Source organism: Tyto alba, unplaced genomic scaffold, assembly GCF_018691265.1.
Source record: "Tyto alba isolate M040663 unplaced genomic scaffold, T.alba_DEE_v4.0 Super-Scaffold_1, whole genome shotgun sequence".
In the NCBI taxonomy this organism is placed as follows: Eukaryota; Metazoa; Chordata; class Aves; order Strigiformes; family Tytonidae; genus Tyto; species Tyto alba.
In genome coordinates, this window is record NW_024881261.1 from 9,553,299 (window position 1) to 9,577,266 (window position 23,968).

General features: G+C 39.5%; 1 protein-coding gene across 14 annotated transcripts in view; it reads left to right on the plus strand.

The window, feature by feature from the left end:
• Positions 1-23,968, plus strand: part of ABLIM1 (actin binding LIM protein 1) — a 221,297-nt gene that overhangs the window by 75,318 nt on the left and 122,011 nt on the right. For 10 of the 14 annotated variants that reach the window (XM_032988638.2, XM_032988639.2, XM_032988641.2 and 7 more), the window contains exon 1: positions 844-1,133. The exons of 3 other annotated variants lie outside the window; for them this stretch is intronic. In XM_032988638.2, coding sequence (XP_032844529.1) covers positions 890-1,133 — 244 coding nt within the window. In that variant the 5' untranslated portion in view covers positions 844-889. Of the gene's footprint in view, positions 1-843; positions 1,134-13,909; positions 14,100-23,968 lie in introns of those variants that run through there. One more of the 14 variants, XM_032988646.2, reaches the window with a different exon arrangement.

Consider the following 23,968-nt stretch of genomic DNA (forward strand, 5'->3'; position numbering starts at 1 on the left):
GGAGTCTACCTGTAACTTTCTCTTACATATGATGAATGTTGGTTTAGGTTGGGTTATTTTTTTTTTTATCTTTCACTTTGGAATTTCCTGTGACTTTCCAGTGCCCCGTTGATGATTAACTCTGCCTTTACCCGGGGAGAAATATTCATTAGATGATTAGATTAGCAAGTCACTGGAATTGGATTAATGTAAATACTTCTTGTAAGTGAAGCAGGAAGGGTTGGCACAGTATCTGCAAAGCTTCTCCTGTCAGCTAAATGGGAAAGTGGAACGGAAGAGCACAAGTGAACCAATCCTTACTAGGGAAAAGCTTAAGTGCTATTGTTTGGAATAGGCGGTGAAAGCTGCAGAAGGGATTTCTCCAAAGAAGTCTGCTTCTGGAGTCATGCTAGCCAGCCTTTGTACATTCCTCAGAAAGGAGGACCAACATGCTCTACCTTTACTGTAACCTTTTTGCCATAGCACACATACAGACCTGGCATGGCACAGGGGTGTGGTAGATTAAATGCACAAATGTGCATTTGTAGTTAATGATGATTCTTCCATAATAAGATTTTTGACACAGCAAGATTTTTTGGTTTTAAACTAATTCTCTTCTAAAACTCAGTTACGTTCTTTTTCTTGTCCTGAATATTAATTTGTTTTTCAGATACTCTTTATGGTTTTGCCTCCAATTTTTGCATTCTCAGGGATGAGTTGCAACTGATTACAATAGTTTTAGATGGCAGTTGCCTGATCAAGCATATTATCATAATCTCTTGAAGGTAATCACTAAAAATATATCTATGTTAATCTCCTTTGCTGGATAAGAGAAAAAGAGAAGGATTGGTAAGGGCAGTGTGCTATGAGTAATAGACTAACTACATGCACCACTTGCTTCTGAATAGAAATGCCATCTTTTCCCATCTTAAACAGCTTTAGGAAGCTGTGTGGATCAAGTCAAACTGAAGAACTGGTGCTGGAAGAGGTGACATTCAAAAATTCAGTCAAAAATACGTCAGTCATTGAGAATGAGGATATTGCAGATGTCTTGTATCTCATTCCTAAGCAGAGCTTGCTGAAGCAACTGCCTTACTTGAATCCAGATGACTACTACTTATGTGAGCAGTTTTTTGACACTTCTGAGGATCTGGGTAAGCGAGGACTGCCACCAAATCTTGCTTTTGATTGGTGAATAGGCTAAATTGCTTTACAGTTAGCTTATTTTTTGTGTAGCAGCAAGATGCTTTATGACAGCAAGTGTGCTCTGTTGTGGACAAATATTTTATCACTGACAGGAGGGAAAGAAGAAAATTAGCCAAAAGAAGCCAAATTAGAATCTGAATAGTCAAAATCAGTTGATGGATATAGGTGTGGCTCTTTCTATGGGGCTGTCCTGGGAAAAGGGGGCCTTAATCTGCAGAAGTGCTCAATCTAGAAAAATAGTTTTTGAAAGTACAACATCCTGTGGTAGTGTGTCCCAGAGCTTTTCTATGGGTATTATGAAACTATATTCCCTTTTGTTTGTTTTAAACCTATTGCTGAGTAGTTTCATTTGAAGCTGCCTCATTTTTGAATTGAAAAAGCTGATTCAAAGTCTTTCTGTATTCACTTTTTTCTTGTCACTTGTGAGTTTATTAGAATTCTGTTGTATCTTTTATCCAGGTACCTCCTTTTCCAGGATAGCCAGTCATAATTTATTTAGATACTCTTTGTGCAGGAGCCAGTCCATGCCTTTGATTATCCTTTTTAACCTTAGTTTTATGGTTCTACTATAACCCTTGAAAAATGGGGGAATAAAGCTGTATTCAACGTGTGTCATATGTGGGCATATATACAGAGTCATAACAATGCTCTTTGTTCCTCCCAGTAGTTCCTAAAATTTGGTTTGTGTTTTTAATGAGTATTAAACACTGGTTTATTCCTTCGTAGAGCCTGTTGGTGGCTGGAGAACTTACATCTGGAATTCATCACAATCTATTAAAAATTAAAAAAAAAAAAAAAATTCTGGGAACTCCAGTCTATGAAATTGGCTGTAAATGTTAATCTGAAGCTTTCAGATAAATTTTGAAGATACTCGTTTCTATGGACCTCGATTTTGATAACCCAAACAGCTTACGTGCTGGAATTTTGTCTGTACTTAGCAGATCAAGAAAACTGCTACATACTTGTCACCTTGCCCAGCTCCTCAAAATGTTAATACTGAGTGACTGTATATGGTAGGCAAGAATTTTACAAAGATCTGCTTTCAAGTTTGTTGTTTCATCAGCACCAGGTACCACTTTTTCTTTTGTGCAGATAGTTTTTTGCTAGTCAGCTCTCTACCCAATGAATATCACACCGTAAGAGTAATACTGGCCAAAATCTATATGCTGTTTCAGATAGTTACTGCTTCTGAGTAATCAATTATTTTAAAACTAAAAGTTTAACTCAGATGTTGCTAAAACATAAGGCACGTACATAATATGGCTGTGAACCAGAAAAAGTAACTACCATTCTGCCTTGTCAGCCCTCCCCCAGTGTTTCACATTGATATTCTGGAGAAAACTTCTGCAGACAATTTGGGCATTTTTATAAATCACAATTTAGGATAGAAAATTAATTCAGTGAACAGTGAGAAGCTATATGATCAGTCCATGCAGGACTCCAAAGAAATTCTTTGCCATTGTAGCAGACTGGGAGCCACCTTTCTGCAGAGATGCTATTTTCTTTTAATTTGTATGGAGCATAAATCAATCTAGAAATCTGCAATTCTGCAGTTCTTCACTCATTTGTAAGCAATCACAAAGATAGTGGGACAGGTTCTGATTAGTATTATGATGCAATAGATAATGCAGTTAACCACTGGGCCTTTTTTTCCTTTCATCCTACAATTTGGGTGCTACTATTCAATAGGATGGGTGTTGTGGTCCTCCTTTCCAGTGACATGAATAACGCTAGCTGAAAGGTTGCAAGGTGTCTGGTTTATCAGCTTTACTTAAATTGCAACAGTTAAAAACAGAATCTCACCTACTTAGAATGAAAATGGTGGAATGGTTCTTGAAAATGGCCTGGTTGTAAAAGCTGTAAATGACTTTAAGATGCAAAACACATGAGCCTGTGTCTTAGGCCGTGTGCCTGCTTGGGATTGTGGTGCCTCAAGTACTACAAGAATTAGCAGTTTATATACCCTGCTGAAAGACAGTTTGCTGTCTGTTTTTGCCTTTACAAACATATATTAGAAATTACCCTGTTCAAAGCATTTGGAGACTCACTAAATATTTTCCTTGCTGCTCATAATTGGAATCATAACCATCAGGAAAGGCCCACATTTTAGGTTTTTGGAAGATCGGGAGTTATCAAGCGCGGAGCTGTTTAGCATTCAGCAAGTGAGTCTCTTGAGTCTCACCGATTTACCCATGCTTTTACTTAGCACTCGTGTCATGGAATTCCATCCCCTTCATAAGGGGAATGTTGGAGGTTAAACTTGTTTCATCAGGTTAAATGGTGACATAATATCAACAGTTAAAAGCACTCTAAAAATTAAAGAAAACATTAAAAAAAAAAAAAAGTTCAATAGAGGCTTTGAATCACTGAAAGGACCCTGATTCTGCATTTCCTTTGGCTTCATTTGGCCAAAGACTGATGAGCCACGGTCCTTCCTGTTTCTAGGGGAGGTGGTAAAGGACTGCTTCCCGTGAGAGGGATGTCTGGGTGCACAGTTGGGTGCAATAAAATCTGTTATAGCCTAGAAAGCCATATGCAACATGTGGCTTTGATTCTCTGGAGGCCAGACTGAGACAAAGGATTCTGTGGAAAAACGTCTGATATTAGGGACTAGCAAAAGTTGAAAGTTGGTTGCAAAAGAGCAGTAGAATTTTAAAGAGAAAATTGGCTGTAACTGTGTGATGTTGCTTGTTGTATGAGATATTGTCATCTGTTGCTTGTATAGATGACACCTTTTGTACTCCTCCAAACTGATTACTCTTTGCATGTGGCAATGGTATACACATGAGGAAAGGAGATATATACCATATTATATAACTGACCCTCCTGTATGAGTTAATAACTGTTTATGTAACAGTCTTAATTTTAAGCAGTGCTTGTGAGATTGGCTGCTTGTGTTGGATCAGTTGGATGTAAAGAAAGACAGAAGGAACCTGAGATGATGAGAAAGCATGGGTGGAATCCAGAGCACATGAAAACAGCTCACTGGTGAGCCAGGGAGCAGATAGGACTGGTGCAGGAGAATTTATGAGGCACTGAGACTCTATTTACTCCTTGCTGGGTTAAAAACTGGCTGAATGGCTGGTCCGAAAGCGTTGTGGTGACTGGAGTTAAATCTAGTTGGCGCCCAGTCACAAGCGGTGTTCCCCAGGGCTCAGTTCTGGGCCCGGTTCTGCTTAGTATCTTTATTAATGATCTGGACAAAAGGACCGAGTGTGCCATCGGTAAGTTTGCAGATGACACCAAGCTGGGTGGAAGAGTTGATCTGCTGGAGGGTAGGAAGGCTCTACAGAGGGATCTGGACAGGCTGGATCGAAGGGCCGAGGCCAGTTGTATGAGGTTCAACAAGGCTGAGTGCCGGGTCCTGCACTTGGGGCACAACAACCCCACGCAGCGCTACAGGCCTGGGGCAGGGGGGCTGGAAAGCTGCCTGGAGGAAAAGGACCTGGGGGTGTTGGTCGACAGCCGGCTGAATGTGAGCCGGCAGTGTGCCCAGGTGGCCAAGAAGGCCAACGGCATCCTGGCTTGTGTCAGCAATAGTGTGGCCAGCAGGCCCAGGGCAGTGATAGTCCCCCCGTACCCGGCACTGGGGAGGCCTCACCTCAAACACTGGGTTCAGTTTTGGGCCCCTCACTGCAATAAAGACATGGAGGTGCTGGAGCGTGTCCAGAGAAGGGCAACGAAGCTGGTGAAGGGTCTAGAGAACAAGTGTTATGAGGAGAGGCAGAGGGAACTGGGTGTGTTTAGCCTGGGCAAAAGGAGGATCAGGGGAGACCTTGTTGCTCTCTACAACTACCTGAAAGGAGGCTGTAGTGAGGTGGATGTTGGTCTCTTTTCTCAAGTAACAAGTGATAGAAGAGGTAATGACCTCAGTTTGCTCCAGGGAAGATTTAGGTTGGATATTAGGAAAACTTTCTTCACCAAAAAGGCTGTCAAGCATTGGAACAGGCTGCCCAGGGAAGTGGTTGATCCCTGGAGATACGTAAAAGACATGTAAATATGACGCTTAGGGACATGGTTTAGTGATGGCCTTGGTGGTATTAGGTTAACGGTTGGACTCAATGATCTTAAAGGTCTTTTCCAGCCTAAATAATTCTATGATTCTATTGCTCTCTACAGCTTCCTGAGGAGGGGAGGTGGAGAGGGAGGTGCTGATTTCTTCTCCCTGGTATCCAGTGATAGGATGTGGAGGAATGGTTCAGAGCTGCTCCAGGGGAGGTTTAGGCTGGACATTAGGAAACATTTCTTGACCAAAAGAGCGGTCAAACAATGCAACGGGCTTCCTAGAGAGATGGTTGACGCCCCAGGCCTGTCAGTGTTTGAGGCATTTGAACAATGCCTTTAATAACATGCTTTAGCTTGGTCAGCCCTGAAGTGGTCAGGCAGTTGGACTTAGATGATTGCTGTAAGTCCCTTCCAACTGAAATAGTCTATTCCATTCTGTTCTATGAGAAATGGGAGTCTGGGGAAAAGAAGGCCTAATTTTTCTGTGTGTGTTTCAAGGGAGGAGCGGTCCAAGAGATCAACATGGTAATGTAAGAGAAGTCACAGGTGTAGGGTGTTCTTGAGAGGAATGGGCTTCACAAATTTGAAATAAAATGTACTAGTACAGAATACTAGCTGCAGCATAAATATTTGAATCTTTGTCCGCTGTTTTACATCTAAGCTCCCACACATCAGCTTGCTTGCACCAGTAGGGTTTTTGTGCTGTGTTATGGCAAGAAAGCTAGAGCCCCTAGCTGCAGAAATGAACAGGCACTGCTTTATACCCCATTGCCATTTTCCATTCTTAGTAGCAAGGAGTGCCTAGGATCATCCTGAAGACTGCAGTTTCTCTAACACCAGTCTCTGTTGTTACCTGGACAGAAAAAAGGAAGGCAGATATGGAAAAAAGAAATCCTGTTTTAATCTTTGGTCTTAGCTGCTAATGGTAGCTCCCCACAGAATGTGTACTTGACATAACCTGCAGCCATAGGATTTTAATGGTGTTGTGTGAACTTGTCAGGTGTCCAAAGCTAAATGATCTTGAATGTGGCAAGTGGTGATATGAGGGAGAAAAATCCAGGTTCTGTTGGCATTATAGTAGGTGGTACTCTTTAGACGCTGAGAGTTGCTGAACAGATTGCTTGTGTACTTCAGATGAGGTAGTTCTTATTTTGATAGCTTTTCAGATGGATTCCTTCAAGTAAGCGATCTCTCCTTGTATTTTTATTATTTTTTTCCTTTATAATGGTGACTTATATGATTGAATAGGGACCGTGCTTTTAAAGTTTTTTTAATCCAGGTTTAGGGGTGCTATGTCATTCTTCTGCAGGACAGTGTCCAAATTCAGAATAGTCCTGATGAGTCAGCTAGATGGTTTGAAATCATGCAGTTGAGTTACAGAGACTACAAATGTAAAGTGTTGAACTTGCACAGCTAAGAGATGGAAAATAACTAACACTACTCCAGAAAGGTATATGGAGGATAATGATACTTATCACAATGTAAATATAGATCGACTGTATAATACTGCTGCTGCAAAAAAAAAAAAAAAAAAGGCCGTCATTTTTCTGGGATGTGTTAGCAGGAAATATATACAGCAAGGCAGATAATTTTTCTCTGTTCTTGTTACTGAAGTGGACTCAGCTGGATACTGTCTCTAGGTCTGGACATTGCATTTTGAGAAAGATACTGATAAATTAGAGGGAAACTACTGTACCGTGATAGTATTAGGAAAAAAGACTTATCATAAGAGATTAATAGAATTAGGTTTGCTTAGTCTAGAGTAGCGGAGATAGAGATTTAGTCGATCTTCAGAGTAATAAGGGGTTGTCACATGTATATGTGTTCTGCATTGTCCTGAGAAGCACAAACATGTTTGTGAAAAATACCAAGTACTGATTTTGTGTTTGACTAAGTATAGCTGAAACTCCCTGTCTGTGTTAGGCCCTAATAATCTTTGCTTCTGTAAATATGCACAGTTAGCTTGATTTTTTTGTTTGTTTTTTAATGAAATTTAAAAATAAAAACTAATCAGGACACGTTCTTCATCCTTTGCCTTTTTTCAGTATCTCTACTCCAATTTAATCATTGTCACATTTTTACTTAAAATATTTGAACATTTAATGTCTTCTTAAACCTTGGCTTCCTGTTTCAGGTTTCCATTTGCTGTGGGACAAGTTGTTGCCAGTGTTCGAGATCAGTCCAAGATAATTTGCTTAGTAGTGGTTTAGTGGTTTCTAATTCATCTGCATTAATGTAGCATGGTTTAGAGGAATTGAGTTCACCTCTGTAAGGCTCACTGCTCCCTCTCAGCTTAAGTTCTTTGTTATCTGTTATCCAATAAACGAGCAAAATTGCAGTTTCTGTTACTAGATGCTACCAAGAAAGATGAGCTAAATCAGCTTTAAGTAGAAAGAAATAATGAACATCTTGTGGATTTTTCTGTGGCTATATATATAGGCCATAACAGTAGTGTGAAGATTGTTAAGGGGAATCGAAGTGAAGATCTCCCTTGCTCTATAACACCCTAACATTGACGGGTGCAGGCAGCTCTGACTGGAAGGAGGGATATTGCGGCTACACATCCCCCACTTGTTTACAGGGAGTCCTGCTTTTGTTCTGTATCTGATTGAAACTTCCTCTCCTGTGTCCGTCATTTGCAGTTGTATAACGTTGGTATTTTAATCAAACAACCACAAGAGAAATGCAGTCCCCTTCCTGGGCAGGGTTGCAGCAGGACTGCACGTGTGGCTTGCCCTCCACCACCTCGAGTGGGAAGAGAGTAGCCCCTCTTCCCACGGTCCGTGGGTGTTCAGGGCCAACACAGCCTCGTGCAGGCAGGAAAGGTACAGGTAAATCTGACACGGAAGCTAGTTTCAGGCTGAAGAAGTTCTAGCCTTCCTGCCGCTGAGTAAAATACTGGTGGCACTGGGATGGGGAAAAGAGAAGTAGAAATTGCTATTTCTTCTCTGAAAGCCTCTGCTTATCCCAAAGGTGAAATAGTGGGAAAACTTCAGAGCAGAGAGAAGGGCATAGGAAGTGGCTGTCCTTGCTCACTCTCACTTTGACTTTGGGGCATGGAGGGAGTAGAAGAGGAAAGAGAAGCTTGGTACGTGGCCTTTTCCCTTGGTTCATTCACTCCCATGTGTCCCTCATGTACTGGTTGAGGGGAGAATGAATATGAATTATTGTTGGCTCCTTCTCCTCCTTTATGCCTGAGAGGTGGGTGATATCATTAAGTAGACTTTTGTATACAGGGACCTTAGAAGTGGCTTTTTAGTTTGAGAGAATGGTAGATGATTGGTAGACTTCTGTGGGATTTTTTCAGTAAAAGGGAAAATAGTTAACGGGAGAAAAAGGGAAGAAAGGGGAGCAGGAATGCAGTTTTTACGTGCTGAAACAAGTGACCTCCCAAGCTAGCAGATAAAATCAAAGACCACTAACAAAAAAATTCCAGAAACTGAAGTGATAAAAAAATTGTTTGTTGTAAAAGCTTGCTTGAATATATTAATATTACACTATGTAGTCGAGTCATACCTACTTGGAAAGCATATTTTTATCTTTTCTTTGAGGTCCTCTGTGGTCCATTTGATAGGACACTGCACTGGGAAAAAGGTGTTGGAATTGAGATACATTTGCAGGATAGATTTAGGTGCCTATTTTTAGAGTCCTATTTATAGTTCAATATGGAATCAGAAGAGAAGGAATTTGTCATTTGGCACAGTGAAAATTGACCAGTTAAAGGGTGGTATATATTTAGTGTCCATGTGATGGATTGCCTCATCTTCAGGGATCGTGGATGTGCGTTGTTGCATGCTTTGCTGTATGGTGTATTGCTGAGGCATACACTAAAGGTTAATCATGGAATGGTTTGGGTTGGAGGGGACCTTGAAGATCATCTAGTTCTAAACCCACTGCCATGGGCAGGGACACCTTCCACTAGACCAGGTTGCTCAGTGAGATACTCTGCCATGTCTCTTGAGACTGCAAAACAAAGAACTGTTTTCTTTGCTCTGCAAATTAACTGATTATCAGGAAGCTGCTCCAATCGGTGTTTCATGGGCCTCGGAGAAGCTCTTTAGACTACTGAGTCTTTACTGCATTCCTGCTGATTTCACTGAGCCAAAAGCTCCCAGAACAGGCTGTGAGGGTTATTCTGCAGAGTTAATCCAATTCTGAAGTGGTTTATCAATATCAAATCTCCTTAACTTTAGGCATGCACAGTAAAGCATGACACTTAGATATATGCATTCCTGTTGGGGATTCCTGCATTTGTGCAAGTTCTTTGCAGTTTTCAGCAGTAATTGTGGTTACTGTCAGTAATGGTTACTGACAGCACACTCATGTTTTTATCAGCAATGCTACTGGTTGTGATTGTGATTTGGCTAGATGAATTCAGTTTATAGCAGGTGAATAGTGATTTTATAGTAGTTTTTTAAAAAATGCTGTCACTACAGTGTATTACTGTACTATATCTCAGTTCACTGCCAAGTATGTGTGCATAGTGTAAAAGTTCACACAGGTGTTAAGAAAGCATGATTTCCTTTCTAAGGATTAGCAATAACAGTTTGCCTGCAGGCTTGGGGAGACTGTTTTCTGAGGGATACTGTAAGAGCCCGAAGAGACAAAAGAGCAATATATGCAAGAGCAGCCTGATTAAACACCTTACATCTTTCTTCAGGAGCAAACACCCAGCGATTCACACCTAGTATGGGGAACAGGCTGAATTCTGCTCAGCAGTGTGTCTGGATGAGTCTGAAAAACTCCACGGGCGCCATCAACTTTGCCTGAGTCGGTTGCCTGCCACCTTTTATACTACAGTCATTAAGAAGCACTGCTGCTTGAGCTGCTTTCAGAAGATGGAAAGTGTGTCACTTTTCCAAGTGGCTGAGGGAGAGGCATCAGAGGAATAGGTTGCTGGAGCAGGGTATGTTCAGGAGAAACACAAGCCAGGAAATACTTAATCATATAGCTTTTGAGAATGCTAAAACTGGAAACTGTAGGCTTCCCTGCCAGGGCACTGGGACCTCTGTTGGGTCACAGGTCTTTTGCAAGAAATCCCATGTTGACATTATTGGTTTTCCTCTGAGCAGGCACAGTTAAGTAAGGATAACAGTTAGAGCAGGTCAAGAGAGAGTGGCATTTCCTTCCTGGAGAAGGGAGCATTTTGCAAAATGCCGGAATCAAGACTTTGTAGAAGTGATGGCTCTCAGCTGACCTAGGTTGTACAGTGGCAGGCTTTCTTGTCAAAACTGTGCCAGGCTTTTTGCTGGATGCAAGGACATTCAACAGAGGGTATTTTCCTGGATGTTAGAACAACTTCTCCCCTTTTCCTGTTTTCTAGCACACTGTTTCCTTCATTGGTTGGTGAACAAGAAATGTTGGTCAGTTTTGAAGAAATTGTCTAAAAACTGTGTGCTGATACTTCTAAGCCATGATCTCATCTGTGAAGAATGCGAGTAAGATAAAAATATGAAAGCTAGCTTTTAAAATGAGAATAACAAATCTTAAATCATGGCTAAACTGCTTAGTATCTTACACATACTTTTTCAACATTATCATGGTACAAGAAAAAGCAAAACAAATTGGTTTAACTCTTTCCCTTTGTGGAGTGATCTCAGCGTGGCTCTCGTGCTTCTTGCTGAATGCACAGGTTATTTTTCACCAGAAAATAACAGCAGCATACGCATGTTGTTCAGCTATAGTGTAATCATTGTGACTCTTCCACCCACACTGTGTTCAAGGGAGACTATTTAATTTGTGCAGTGCAAAAGCTTGTTTAAAGAAAAAAGGTTATTTTGCTTTCCTTTAAAATATGCACTTCTAACAGTAAGTGCCAAGGATTTGTTTCTAGAATTGCTATCTATTCCTCTTTCATCTCTAGGTTAGGATATTTGAGAAGATTCTGAATTATAGGGCAGGGTAAATTTTAGTCTTCAGGCTTAAAACAATGAGATTAAAACAAAAACCGTACCAGTGTAAAAAGATTTTATTTACAATACCACCGTCTGCTCTTTGTATCTTTTTATCTCTCTGTATCTCTCAGGAGTGAATTACATTTGACTCCTAAGTCTGCAATATAATTTACTGCAGTCTGTATTTTTAAATTTATTTTTACGTGCATGCTGTAGCCTAACATTTTGGCTTTCCATGGCTGAACGATGTGAGGAAAGGCTTCCATTCAGCTACAGCCGATGAGATACGGCAGTGCTAATCTCTAGCACATGTGAAAAATGGAGGTAATGAACTCAGAGAACAGAAAGTCCAGATACCAGCAGGCAGCTTCTGTGTCAGCAGCTGCTGGAACAAAAAATGAATGATAATCATTGCAAGCCTTTTGGGGGTGTCTGAGGATCACAGGAAGGGGTTAACAGTATCCATGCGTCTATATCCATAGACTGTGCTCTGCACATCAGATCAAATATTTATGAATGGAGGTCAGATGTGCCCCTTTCAGGAGGCTATCCCCTAACTGTTTACAAAATACTGTTTGAAAAAGAACACAGCCAGGCTGAGTTACAACCTGACATCTCTAATGTGTCAGAAATGTGACATAATGGATTATGCCTCAGTGTTGGTGGGGTTCAGCCCAGCTCCCCAGTTGAGCCTCAGATGCTATTAATAGTAACACACTGAGTCATAGAAGCAAGAATGTCAGACTGCCTGGGCTCTGTTTCTCTTACACATTAGACTGCTAACAATAGAAAGCCTAGATTTGTTAGAATAGAATAACTATTTTTTTCTGTGCATGTGCCTGAATCTCTCTCTCTCTCTGTTATTTATTTATTAAAGAATGTCAGAATGTCACTAAATGAGAGATGTTTTGGGTGAGGCAGAATGGCTTGTTTAATTTCTTTCTGTTGTTCTGGGTGGCATTTATACAAAACATTTAGAATTTATTTACTGCAAATATTTTTAACGCTGCATGCCTACTCTGTTCTTTTTTTTTTTTTTTTTTTTTTTTTTTCCAGCAGGTATCAGCCATCTGCTGCTCTGTCTGTCTGATGCCTACAACTTGTTTCTTTACATTAATTTCTCACTCCCTACATATAGTGGCATTGAGAAGGAATTCCCTTGTGGAGGTGTGAGCTCCAGTTCAAGTCCAGCTCTTAGAAAACAGAGGTTTCTCCGACTCTGGACTGAACATAGCCTTTGCTTCAGGGTGCAGCATGAATGTAATTGCATCTCCATCATGTAACCTAAAGCACATCTTGCAGAGGTGTGGTCAAGCTGAAGCTTTGGCCAGTGAATTTGCCCAGAATATCTTTATATTTGACACAGTTCTCTACTGCTGAGGTCACCTCTGTCTTGCAAGTCAGTTTATTTCCCTTTGTAATTTTCTCCACCTCTAAACCACAGATACTAAAATTTGCTGTCCAAGCAAAGGCATGACGTAATAGGTGTGTATTGGTAAGGTCACTGGTAGCTAGCTGAAATGAGAAATTAAGTAATTTATAAATAAGGAAAAAGTGGCATATAGTAGTAGTGAGAGACATTCCCCAAAATCTTGATACTGGCAGTATATATGTATTAAGAATAATTCATGTTAAGTAGGTTTTAGTGGGCATTCGGGATTTTGGGTTAATCATATTTCCAAGCTTTTCTTCATAATTGTGAATAAAAGGAAAGCTTTGTTTCTTACCTGACTCTCAGATGTATCTTTTAATAGAAAACAGAACTATTCTGAATCTTGCTATAAGATGATGAGACTTGGCAATATTGTAAAGGGTTGGTTTGTTTTTTAACATCAGCTTACTGGCCAGTCCTTTGTCAGGTAGAGGTTAGTGCCTGGAAAACCATAAATTGGTCAGTTTGATGCCCAGATTCATCACTGGTGCTTTATCTTGTTGGGGGGGTGTTGGGCCATGAAACTCATGTATAGGTGCTGCTGTTTCAGTACACAGCTCTCTTCTCAGTTCCATGAGTACTTACGGCTATCATCTCAAAATTAATAATGTGAGAGGAGTTGTAGTTTAAAATTATTTGGTGTTTCAGAGTACAGTGCTTATCTTTACTCTCAGCAAAAATTTTGTCTGTAGTGCTCCCTGGCTATGCTTCTAGACCCATGTGCTCACTGAGCAGTGACAGTTGTCATTTTTATCAGTTTTATTTCAAGGTAGTGAATAGAGCTGGTATTACCAGCTTGCACAGATTATATGTTGCTCTCTCCTATATTATGGTCAGAAGGCACTGGGAGACTATTTATTAGCATGTTTTGTGGTCTAGTAATGGGCATTTGCTAACAGCTTTAAAGTAAAACCAGGAGTGGATAAACAGTGCTCACCATAGAAAAGCCACTATGCCGCAGCCTGCCTCAGCACTTGCCCATGTTCATCTTGTCTTTCCTCTCTTGATCCTGGCTCAGTTTGAGTAAATAAAATACAATTAAAATAAATAAATAAAATAACTCATAAATACCACTTGAGCTTTCTGTGTGTGTTTGAACAGCTCTCCTGTTCTCTCTCACATCTTCTCACTTGCAGTCTTTTGCCAGTCATTCGGGAACAAATTACATCGCCAGCTCAGTTCTGCGAGGGCAGAGGAATGCAAGGTGGTGTCAGTGGCTGGAAATTAGGGACGGTGGAATTCAGCATTTGTTCCACAGCAGCAGCTGTAGCTGGTTGTTTCAGCACAAGGGGCAGAGTCCATAAGCAGGGTATGAGCTGCCATTAGCCATAGGAAAAGACCACAGTGGAAGAAGATAAGAGGCACAAGAAGAAAAGACAGTGACGAGCAATCAGACCTGATCAGATCTTGTGGGAAATCTGACCGAGGAAGATAATTATCTGGAATAAACTGCCTTTTTTGTTTGTTTTGTTAATCCACCTCAGCCAAACACTGCTGGAAAAGAGACTGTGTTTAAATTACTTCAGATAATTCTTGCTGCTTCCACTACGAAGAAAATTTGTTTGCCATGGTGAAAGAAAAAGGTAATTATGTTTATTGATAGACTGGAGCTGAGATGACCTAATGTGCCAGCCATAATCACCTGAGGTTTAAACCTTCGAATTTAAAATGAAGCATGCTTTGACTGACAGTTGCAGTTTTTCTTTCTATGTGCCAAAACCTGCAGTGGATTGTATTGGTTATCTTTGTACCTATTTTAATAAGGGTAGAATCTGGAACACACCTAATTTAGAGTGCTTGCACAGCTGGGTTCCTTCTGTATATGCATGTTGTTTTGTTTTGGTCTTGGTTTTTTTTATGTGGTTTAACCCAATTTTGCTATTGACTGTTTTTTACCTGCATTTGCTACAGTTCAAAGAGCTTTGATCACTGAATCAGCTTAAAATTTTAAAGATAAACATTGATATATGCAGCAAGTCTGGACTTGAGAGGGTCATATTTTACCTTGAAAAATGGATTATATGAGATTTTGCATAACATTTGAATTTTACAGCAGTACATTAGATATCAGTTTCAGCTACCTATAAATAACATTTCAAGCCTCCTACTGAAGCACTTACTAGTCCAAGAATTTAGAAATGGTTGTGGGGGTCTTTGTTTTCAGTAGTAGTGATCTGTATCATTATGAAGATGTGAAATATGTTCTCAGTTATATTTGAGTGTTCGATTGTATGTGGTTTTGGAGCATTGTTTTATCACAGATAGATTCAAACAAACTGTTTTGTGAAGAGGAGGATCTGTGTTCTTTTGAGGACTTGAAAAGATAATGTGGGATAAAATCAAACTAGGGAAGAAACAGAAATAAGAAGCAGTAATGTTGAGCAAGAGGGAGCAGTTTTTCAACTCTGAACATCCATACTAAGTTTTATTTAATTCTATAAATGAAATAAATTGAGTGAATCTAGCTTCATGGATGTTTAGATTGAAGAGAGCAGGACAAATGCCTCAATAGCCTGACATAGTGTGTCAGATGTATCGAGCTATAGTCATAACCATTATACAGTCTACTAATAATTTTTCTTGATGAAAATCAGTGGCCCAGCATTTATAGTATTGGCCATTTAGCAAATTTGCAATCCATTTCTTCAGATTAACAAGATTGTTTTTATAATGCCAGTGGTGAACTGTTTACCTGCTACCAGTATCAGTAAGCCATACCAGAGATAATTTAAGTAGCAGTTTCACCCCAAATCCTTGAAAGTGCAAGTTTCAGAATCATTTGAATCAACTATGCCACTCATCATTTCAGGAGAGTAGGTGTATTATCATTCAGCTTATTGTAGTTGTTGCTTGTTTTCTAAGATACATTTTAAAATTGGGCTGCTGATTTTCTTGAAGTGTACATAAAATAAGTGTAGTCTTTTACCTGGGTGCTCAGTTTTGATCGTTTGATAAGTTTCTGTTCCCCACTTAGCTGATGCTTAGTTCATTGGGCTTCCTGTGTTACATGGGGCTGTACATTAGGAGTACTCTGTAAATACAATTTCAGTATCTTATACCATGAAAGGTGTCATATACCCATAAGAAAATTAAAACAAGCCTGTCATTTTTATAAAAAATGTGAGGGAGAAAACCTCTTAGAATAGTGTGAAAAGTGACAATAAATGGTTGAAAATGTGCAAAAGACTTGTACTTAAATTGCTTCCTTTCCCACCAAGTTTAATGCATTGTTTACAATGACGATTAATATTGTTATTAATGTTGGAGAAATATTTATTTGTTTTTTCTGTTCACACAGGTAGGAGACTGAAGTAACTATTGTCTTTAATTTTGTTGTACAATTACTGATATTTCGTATCTCACAGCGGCAGAGTGAGAAGAGACAGTATCTGTTTAGTATTTTGTTTTTCTGCCTTCTTACTTTCAAATAATTTCTCCAACAAAGTTTTTTTTAATTATTTCTTTCATTCCTTGCTTTTTTTAGCCTTTTAAAATTATTTTTTCTCTCCTGCTGTAGGCAGAAGGTCAGGAGTTACTGCTACTTTGAAGCTGCTACAAATAGCACACTCCAGAGTGATACTCTTGCAAAATGCAGGCGGGTATAGTACAGCTGGTACCCTCTCTTCCAGCCACTGCTTGAATTGCTGTTTGAACAAGCTGCAAATGCATGCAGTCCAGTGTCATTTCATAAACATGTTAACTAGGCACTGGAGGGGCTGGTTTCAACTAGAAAAATGCAGTTCCAATTCACTGAATTGCAAAGTGGTTAGTAACAGTTTTTAGCAAATTAGCATGCTTCATTATGCTCATATTGTAGAATGATTTCAGTGTCTGCCTGGTTAGTTCATACACAAAAAAAATCCTGAGGCCAGGGTGTTTTCTGCTGACACCAAATGGCGCTTCCTAAATTATGTCTGACTGATACCACATTTTCATGTCTCTGACTGTGTACTTATCTATTTCCAATTATGAGCCGTTATTACCTAGTTACTCAGCTAAATTATTGTGTGTTGCATTCAAGGGCAACTTTCTCTCTTTATATCCTTAACAGAAAGAAATTTACATATGCAAAGGCATGTCTTATTAATTCTCTTTTGCATTTTAAAACCGTTATCGAATAATTTGAGTTCTTAGTTCTTCTGTGTTGAGGTCGATGTGTGAATTGTGAGCCTGCTAACCATGTTGCTGAGTGGTTTAAGTATTGTAGCTTCATTTTTACCTCCATTACTTCACGTAAACTGAAGATTTAGCTCTGATTCTTGGCTTCTTGACCATTTGATAAGACTGTCCTAGCATTCACCTGCTAGTCTGTAAAAACATATTGGGAATCAGCTTTGTACCTGATGAGATCTTGGATTGCATCATACATGGGCAAACCTATGAGAGTGGATTAGTATCTACTAATGCCAAACTTCTCTATGCTTGGAAGGATAAGAGGAGAAAAGAGGAAGGGTTGAAGATTTTTGGGGTAAGGAAGTGGGTACAGTAGCTTTATGATTTCTGTTCTTCACATACTGATTCTGTTGAAGGATAGGTGCTGGCACCTACTGGGTACCAAGTTGCAGTAAACTAGACTGTGTTTCCATGTTCTCAGAACTGCCTCTGTGGGTATTCAGATGGTGCTGGCTTTCCCCGTAGCCAACACAGAAGATGTAGTTCACCAAAATGTTAACAACATTTCCTGTATAATTTGGCCTATGGTCTAGTTCAGTCTTGCAGAGAAATTTAATTCTCTATTGTTTTTATTTCATACTTTTGATAAAGCATGGTACTGATACCCTTTAGGGTTATGTCTAAGAGGCCCGTTCTTAGCCTTGCAGTAGCTCCAGTTTGTCTTCTCTTCCATTTGCATATCCCAAGAGCTGTGAGTCTCCAAAGCAGCTTTTAGTCCTTTTCTTCGGTTGTAAATGCAACTTCTTTAGGTGGGCTTATCTTTGAAGAGCGTGCAAAGTGTTACCTGGGTGTTAATGTATAGGTGTTCTCTAGCCGAACACTGTCTCTCAGTGCTCTGTGTATTTGCAGCCTTAACATTTATTCCCAGTGTGAATCATGAAAATGTTGAACTTGAGTTCTGACACTGTCTTAGTGTTGTGGTTGTTAATGAATATGTGTCTTGATCTGAACTCGTGACTTTGGAACTTTTAACCCCAGGTGACCTGGGAAAGTGTCCAAGTTTGTTGCTTTTGGAACACATGACAAGATTATGCAATCACACGCTGGCAGGGGGAGGACCAGGGAGTTTTGATTTTTTTTTTTTTTTTTTTTTTTTTTGCTTCAGTTTACTTAGTTTTAAATTTAGTTCTGCTTGACAGTTTGCTTTTGGGGCTGAGCATTTGAGGTTATGTTTTCATTAAGTCAGTGTGCTATCTTGTACAAGCCACAGAAAAGGTATTTTAAAAATATGCATAGTAGTAGATACTAAAAAAATGCTCTCGTAGTTAAAGTAATAAACTGTAGAACAGTTCTGTTTTAGAGACTCTTAAGGTGACCTTGGGGAAGTAATTTGATCTCTCCATGTGTTAATCTGTAAAATGAGGATAAGAACATTCCTCGTCTGCCTTGATTATTTGAATTAGAGGTCTTTGGAGCAGAGAGTTTCTTTTTACTTTGTTCAGCAGTTATGACAAGGAAATCTTAGTCTTGGGATTTAACTGCTTCCTCTTGTACAAAAAAAAAAAAAAAAAACAAACCTCAACAGTACTATGTGAATATCTTAACCATCTTACTACTTTTTTAAGACAAAACAACTGTAAAGGAATGATTTTTTTAATGGCAGATTTATGGTGTTCATTTTTCTTTACTTTCTCTTTCTAAATTCATTTTTTAATACTAGGTTTCAAATTGTAGTTCTGGTGTACTGAGAGAAACAAAAATAACCAAGGAGGTGCCAGCAAAGGCACTGCGTGTTTTCTGGAGATTTATTTTTTAATAAATAGCACTTAGTTCACATGAGGATATGAATATTCACATCCTGAGTCGGGCAAGCACAGTGTGCAGTCCTGCCATGCCTGATGGCTTCCCATGTTTCCCATAGTGAAATTCCATACATTCCTTGCATCCCATCCCCATGTAGGAGCCAGCTCTGAAGATACCATGGCAGCTATTTTATATTGAGAAATGGGAGAACTTTTGCTATTGATCTCACTGGAGGGGAGGGCTTAGCATTTTAGTCATTAAATTTGAGATCACAGAGTTCATGGGTTCAGGTAGCGGTAGAGGCGGTTATGCTGTTCATCCATCTGAAGCACTGAGTGTTGTGGGCCAAAAAACACAATTTTGAGTAGAGGGGATTCAATCAATTTAGTTAATAAGCTTATAATTACTGATTCTGGTGTTCAAAATAAAAGCAAGCAAACACATGCTTAGAGAAACACACCTCAACTTCTCTCTGGACACTTCTTCCTCTTTCTGATCTCCAGTCCCCGTGCCACGCATCACGCTCGGTACCTTTGGTGAGGTGAGGGTGGCGCAGGAGACTGAGGTCAGTGCATTGTTGTTCCTTTAATTTTGTTGCTCTTTTTTTCTTACTCAGTTATTTCACCACGATTTCCTCTGGCCATACTTTGGAGTCATGCCTCTTCCTGAGTCTCCTCTCTGTCCCTGCCCAGGGCAACCAGTTTGCCTCAGCGTTTCTCCTGCCCAGCTGCCATCATTTAGTTTCTCTCTTACCTGTGTTTTGATGTCTCTCTTGCCCTGGCATTGTCTCCTGTGTCTCCTCTTTTTTTCAACATCACTTGCGCTCTGGCATCTCTCTTGCATCCCCTGCTGCGTGTCTGTCCTTTCAATGTTTACTGCCCACCCTTTTTTATGTATATGTTTTTGCAGAGGTGCTATGTGCTCCTCTGGTTCTGTTTTGATGTGCAGTTGGTCCATTTTGTCCGTTGCTGATCTGGTTGGAACCAGCTGTGACCAGCACAATGCAGTCCACAACCACCTCCTATGTGAGTCACCACTGCAGCACCCTCGCTACCAAAGCCTTACTGGTTATGTTGAATACAAGTGAGTAGACTGCCAATTACACGGTTGGTTTTCTTGGATGAGAATCCAAAAGGCAAGGTTTTTAAATATAGAGTCTTGGCATAGTGAAATTGTGCATGTTTAAAATACATTAAGCTAGGGCAAAGGAATATTTTTCCAGAGGGGAGGTAGGAAGCTTGGTAGGAAACAACTTGTGAGTTAGGATGATAATTTGGCCTGCTGCTGTAGAAGAGTCAATTCTTTTTGTGGAAAAATTAATGCATACCAGGGGAAAAGGTGAAGTTCCACTAATCAAAATGCGCTGTGCCCTTTGGGTGGGAGAAGCCAGAGAATAGATTCCATTGTTTCTGGGGGCAATCCATAACTAATTTAAAAAGGATTATTTATAACATAGTTGGTTTTCCACCTAGAGAACAGTCAGTATTCCCAAAAGGATGATTAATCCTTGCCTTCGTTGAGCCTGGATAGCTTTCAGGCTCACTAGGGATCTGGCTGAGGAGAATACTCAGGCACTGTCTTAAGCCTATTCTGTTCAGCAGAGTATCTTGTTGAGTCTAATTGAATCACTGGGATTTAAAGCTAAGTGCGTGCTTCAGTGTTGTCTCAAAATCAGGCTCAATTTTTGGAAGCTTTGTGATATTTTTGCAGCAAAGTCATGTATTTTGTTAATGATGGTCATTTTGTGTTATCTGTTAGCTGCATTGCTGTGTAAGAGGCAACAACGAGAGAAAGAATACTGGCTTTTATATGGGCTTATCATAAAGTGATATAAACCCAGAAATGATAGAAGCCTTATGTAGCTTGATCACATATGTTATGTGTTACTATGTTCCATATAGACAGGAGAATAGAAGCAGGAAAGCTGAGGAATCTCCTCAGAGCTGCAAAGTGAAGAGCAAGTGCTAAAATAAGGGCCAAGCCAAGTAATGCGAACTGTTCAGAAGTGAAATGTTGTTGCGTTTATGCCATACAAGAGCTTAATAGGCAAGGTTCTATAAACAGTGTCAACAGGATAGCTCTCTAATTCCCAGCGCTGTTAGCACCAGTTCAATATCACAGATGTTATTATAATCTACGTGGCAGTATTGTAGAGCTTTGTATTAGTTCAGGACCTGGTACAGAAGTAGGATCTTAAAATTATATCAAATTAAAGAAGTGATCCAAATATAAATGCAGCCTTTCAGAAGAGTGTTATCTTTTGTTACTTCTGGGTCAATAAATGGTTTATTTATTCAAAGAAGCAGTTGCATTTGCTTTATTTGTTTTGTTTTGTTTTCTCCAAAGAGACCTCAGGATGTGATGGGTTTGAGAGCATCTACTTACTATCCAGCACTTGAAGTGCTAGTCAGAGGAACAGGCTATATTCAAGTGTAATGTATCGGTCATCAGTGCTTTCCTTATGATAATCTGTTTGCAATACAGTGCTAAAAGTTGGTAGACTTTCAGAGTACACCGTTATTTATTGTTGAAATAATGTAACTCGAGGAATTGATTTCACTGCAAATGTTTGTAAGGTCCAGGTGCCATCATGGGCCGTTAACCACAGGGCAGGGCCTCTGAAGTCTCTGTTTATCAGCTCTGTGCATGGCAAACTATCCTGGGAGTCAGGAGCCATGTGAAGAGTTATGTTGCTCATGAATGTGGCTGTCTAGTTTTAGTTTGAGGCTGTGTAACTCAGTCCTTAGAAATGCCAGAAGTGAGGGTGGTACTTGAATGATGGGCATTTACAAGATCCATGACTGAAGGAGAGTTTCTGAGTATGGGGGGCAGAGCTTCCCCGGTTTAAAAACAATGGCCAAGGACAGGTCTCTGCAAGGGTCTTGTACAAAACCCTTGGTGAGATTGCTAATGGTAACTGGACAGAGATTTTACTGCAGATTCTCTTTTGAAAGGTCTTTATGAGAGGCCTATTTCGTGCAGGCTTTATTTTTCATACACACATCAAACTGCAGCAGCAATACATCATTATGAAGATACTGAAAGGTATCTGGGAGACCATTGCCTTAAGTAGGTCAGTGGTCCTCCTCGGATAAACTCAGGGTAAAGAGCTGTAGAACTGTTTTTTAAATGAGCTTTTTATATTGACTTACCTCAAAAAGGAATTTAGTTCTTTTTACTGTATGGAATACTTTTGTCATCCTCAAAAGAGGAAGCATAGGGGAGCTCTAGTTAGAGTTTGCTGCTGACTGAAGTCCCCACGTGGGTTGCTGTTAAGGTAACTGAGAGGCCTATTCGACATTTGCATGCTATTATGGGTAACCAGCACTCATCAGTAAGCCAGAATTTCCATGCTGTCTGGAAAAAGCAATTGCTTTTTCTGCCAACTTCAGTAACTTGGATTTGTGCAGCCTTGGGATCCTTGAAGATTTGCAGTGAATAGTTTGATACTGCTGTTTATTCATTGCTTTGAATAAGATTTTGATACGGACATCAAGTGATGTGTATGAGATAGTTGCTCATAGTACTCTTAGGAGCTCTTGACTTTCTAATTACCCATGTCTTGTGCTAGAAAAACAAAAACAAAAAAACAACCAACCAACCAACCAACCAAACAAACAAACAAAAAAAAACAACAAAAAACCAAAATACACTTACAAAGTAGTGACTGGGTCTTCTTATGTATGGTGGGTGTGTTGAAGGCATAACTCAAACAAAATTCTTTTACCACTTACAAGGATGATAAGCAGTTGCTACATGTTACAGACTTGCAGATGTTAGATATGAGAAACACATGCTTAGTTAGCATGGTCCTCCAACCCTTCGGTAAATTTTGAAGGGTGAACTGATTATCTTGAAATACTGTCCCCTAGGAAGTCAGTTATATAAGTAAATGCAGAGAAGTTTTGCAGGTGTGATGAAGATCAGAAAGGGCATTCTTAGAACGTTAGAGGAGACAGTCTAGATTCACTGTCTTTTTATCACCCAATTTGTATAATGATCTGTTTCATGAAAAATTACTCTGTACTAATGTAGAAATACGGCAGACTAAATTCACTTTGTGCTGCTTCCCTTTGGATTGCTAACCACTAATCAGTAATCCATCTGTTAACAATCATGTTGAGTAATGTAGTTTTTGATTGAAAGACAGTCTTAGCTTAGTCAACATTTGTTTCAACATCATCTGTTTCACAGCACGTCTTAGTTTGCTGTATACTTCATTGTAAGTTTAGTGCCTTTTCATTACTGAAAATAGTTTTTAAACTGCCTATTTCTTTCCCTGTTTGAACTTAAAGCAACTTCTGATCATACTCAGTTAACAAGCTGTTCATGACTCTTCTTTGAAAGGATTATAATTTTTCTTAAGCAGTGATTGTCATATATGTCGTGACAAATATAAATGAAATAATTTTGTCAAATCATTTTGTTTCTACTATATAGATGCTATAGAATGTGCTCTTGTTCACCTACCAAGTGATCAAAGGCAAACATGTGGACAGACATGGTGGAAGCTGTTGTTGCTCAGTAAATGAAGGATAGTACTATTACTGTGTTAGAGAATGACAAATTATTTTAAATAGGCCCTTATGCTTTAGTATTGAGAACAGCATCAATGATACTGCTGCAGTTTAACTGAACTGTAGAGCTGAGTTAGCATTAAGGTGTGTTTGTACCTGACAAACTGAGAAAGTGCTCAGGCTCCTGGGTTTGAAGCAAGAGTAGAATATCCCAAGGAGCCTCAGTAGTCAGGCATAAGTGCCTACTGAAAACCAGTAAGATTTATGCTTTGTCACTGAGAAACTGTTAAAACTGTACATAAAGCTGTAGAATATCAGAATCACTGGTGTAATCCTCAGTGCATCTAGATAAGGTTATAATCCTCAAATAAATGCAACCAAATTTTCTTAAAATCTCAGTCACTATCAAAAGCGTGGCAAACTGGATCCGTCAAGCACATTGATTTTTATCACAGAACAATCATAGATTTATTCTAGCACACAGACTTTGTGTGTGTGTTGTATAAGGTGATCACTTTTCAGATACGATCGGCCAGGTACCGGTGTTAAGTATTTCTCTTAATTTTGAACTGTTCATATGCATAAATCTTTATAAGGCTGGGGCCTTAGGCCCTGATCTTGCAGGCTGTTCTGTAGGAAATTAATTGCAGTATTGAAACTTTAGATAACAGAAGAGGGATGGGAGGAAGATAGAAACCAGCAGGCAAAATACAGAGAAAATAAGTATGTTTGCAGTTGTGTTCTGAAACTACGAATCCAACGTGACTTTTTTTTTTCCCTGCTGTATTTTAAAGATCATTATTTCCTAGTCTTTTCATATGTTTGTATATATGTGGCACAAAGCTTTTTATTTTTGTTTGTAAATAACATAGGAGCCTTCTCACTTTGATTTCAAGTTACAGTTGTTAACATTTTGAGTTATTACCAGGCACTTGTCTCTCTAAATTTTTTTATTTCTTTGTTAGCTGCATCAGCTCTATCCATGTGTTTTGCATGCTTTCAAATACGTAGGAAAGTAT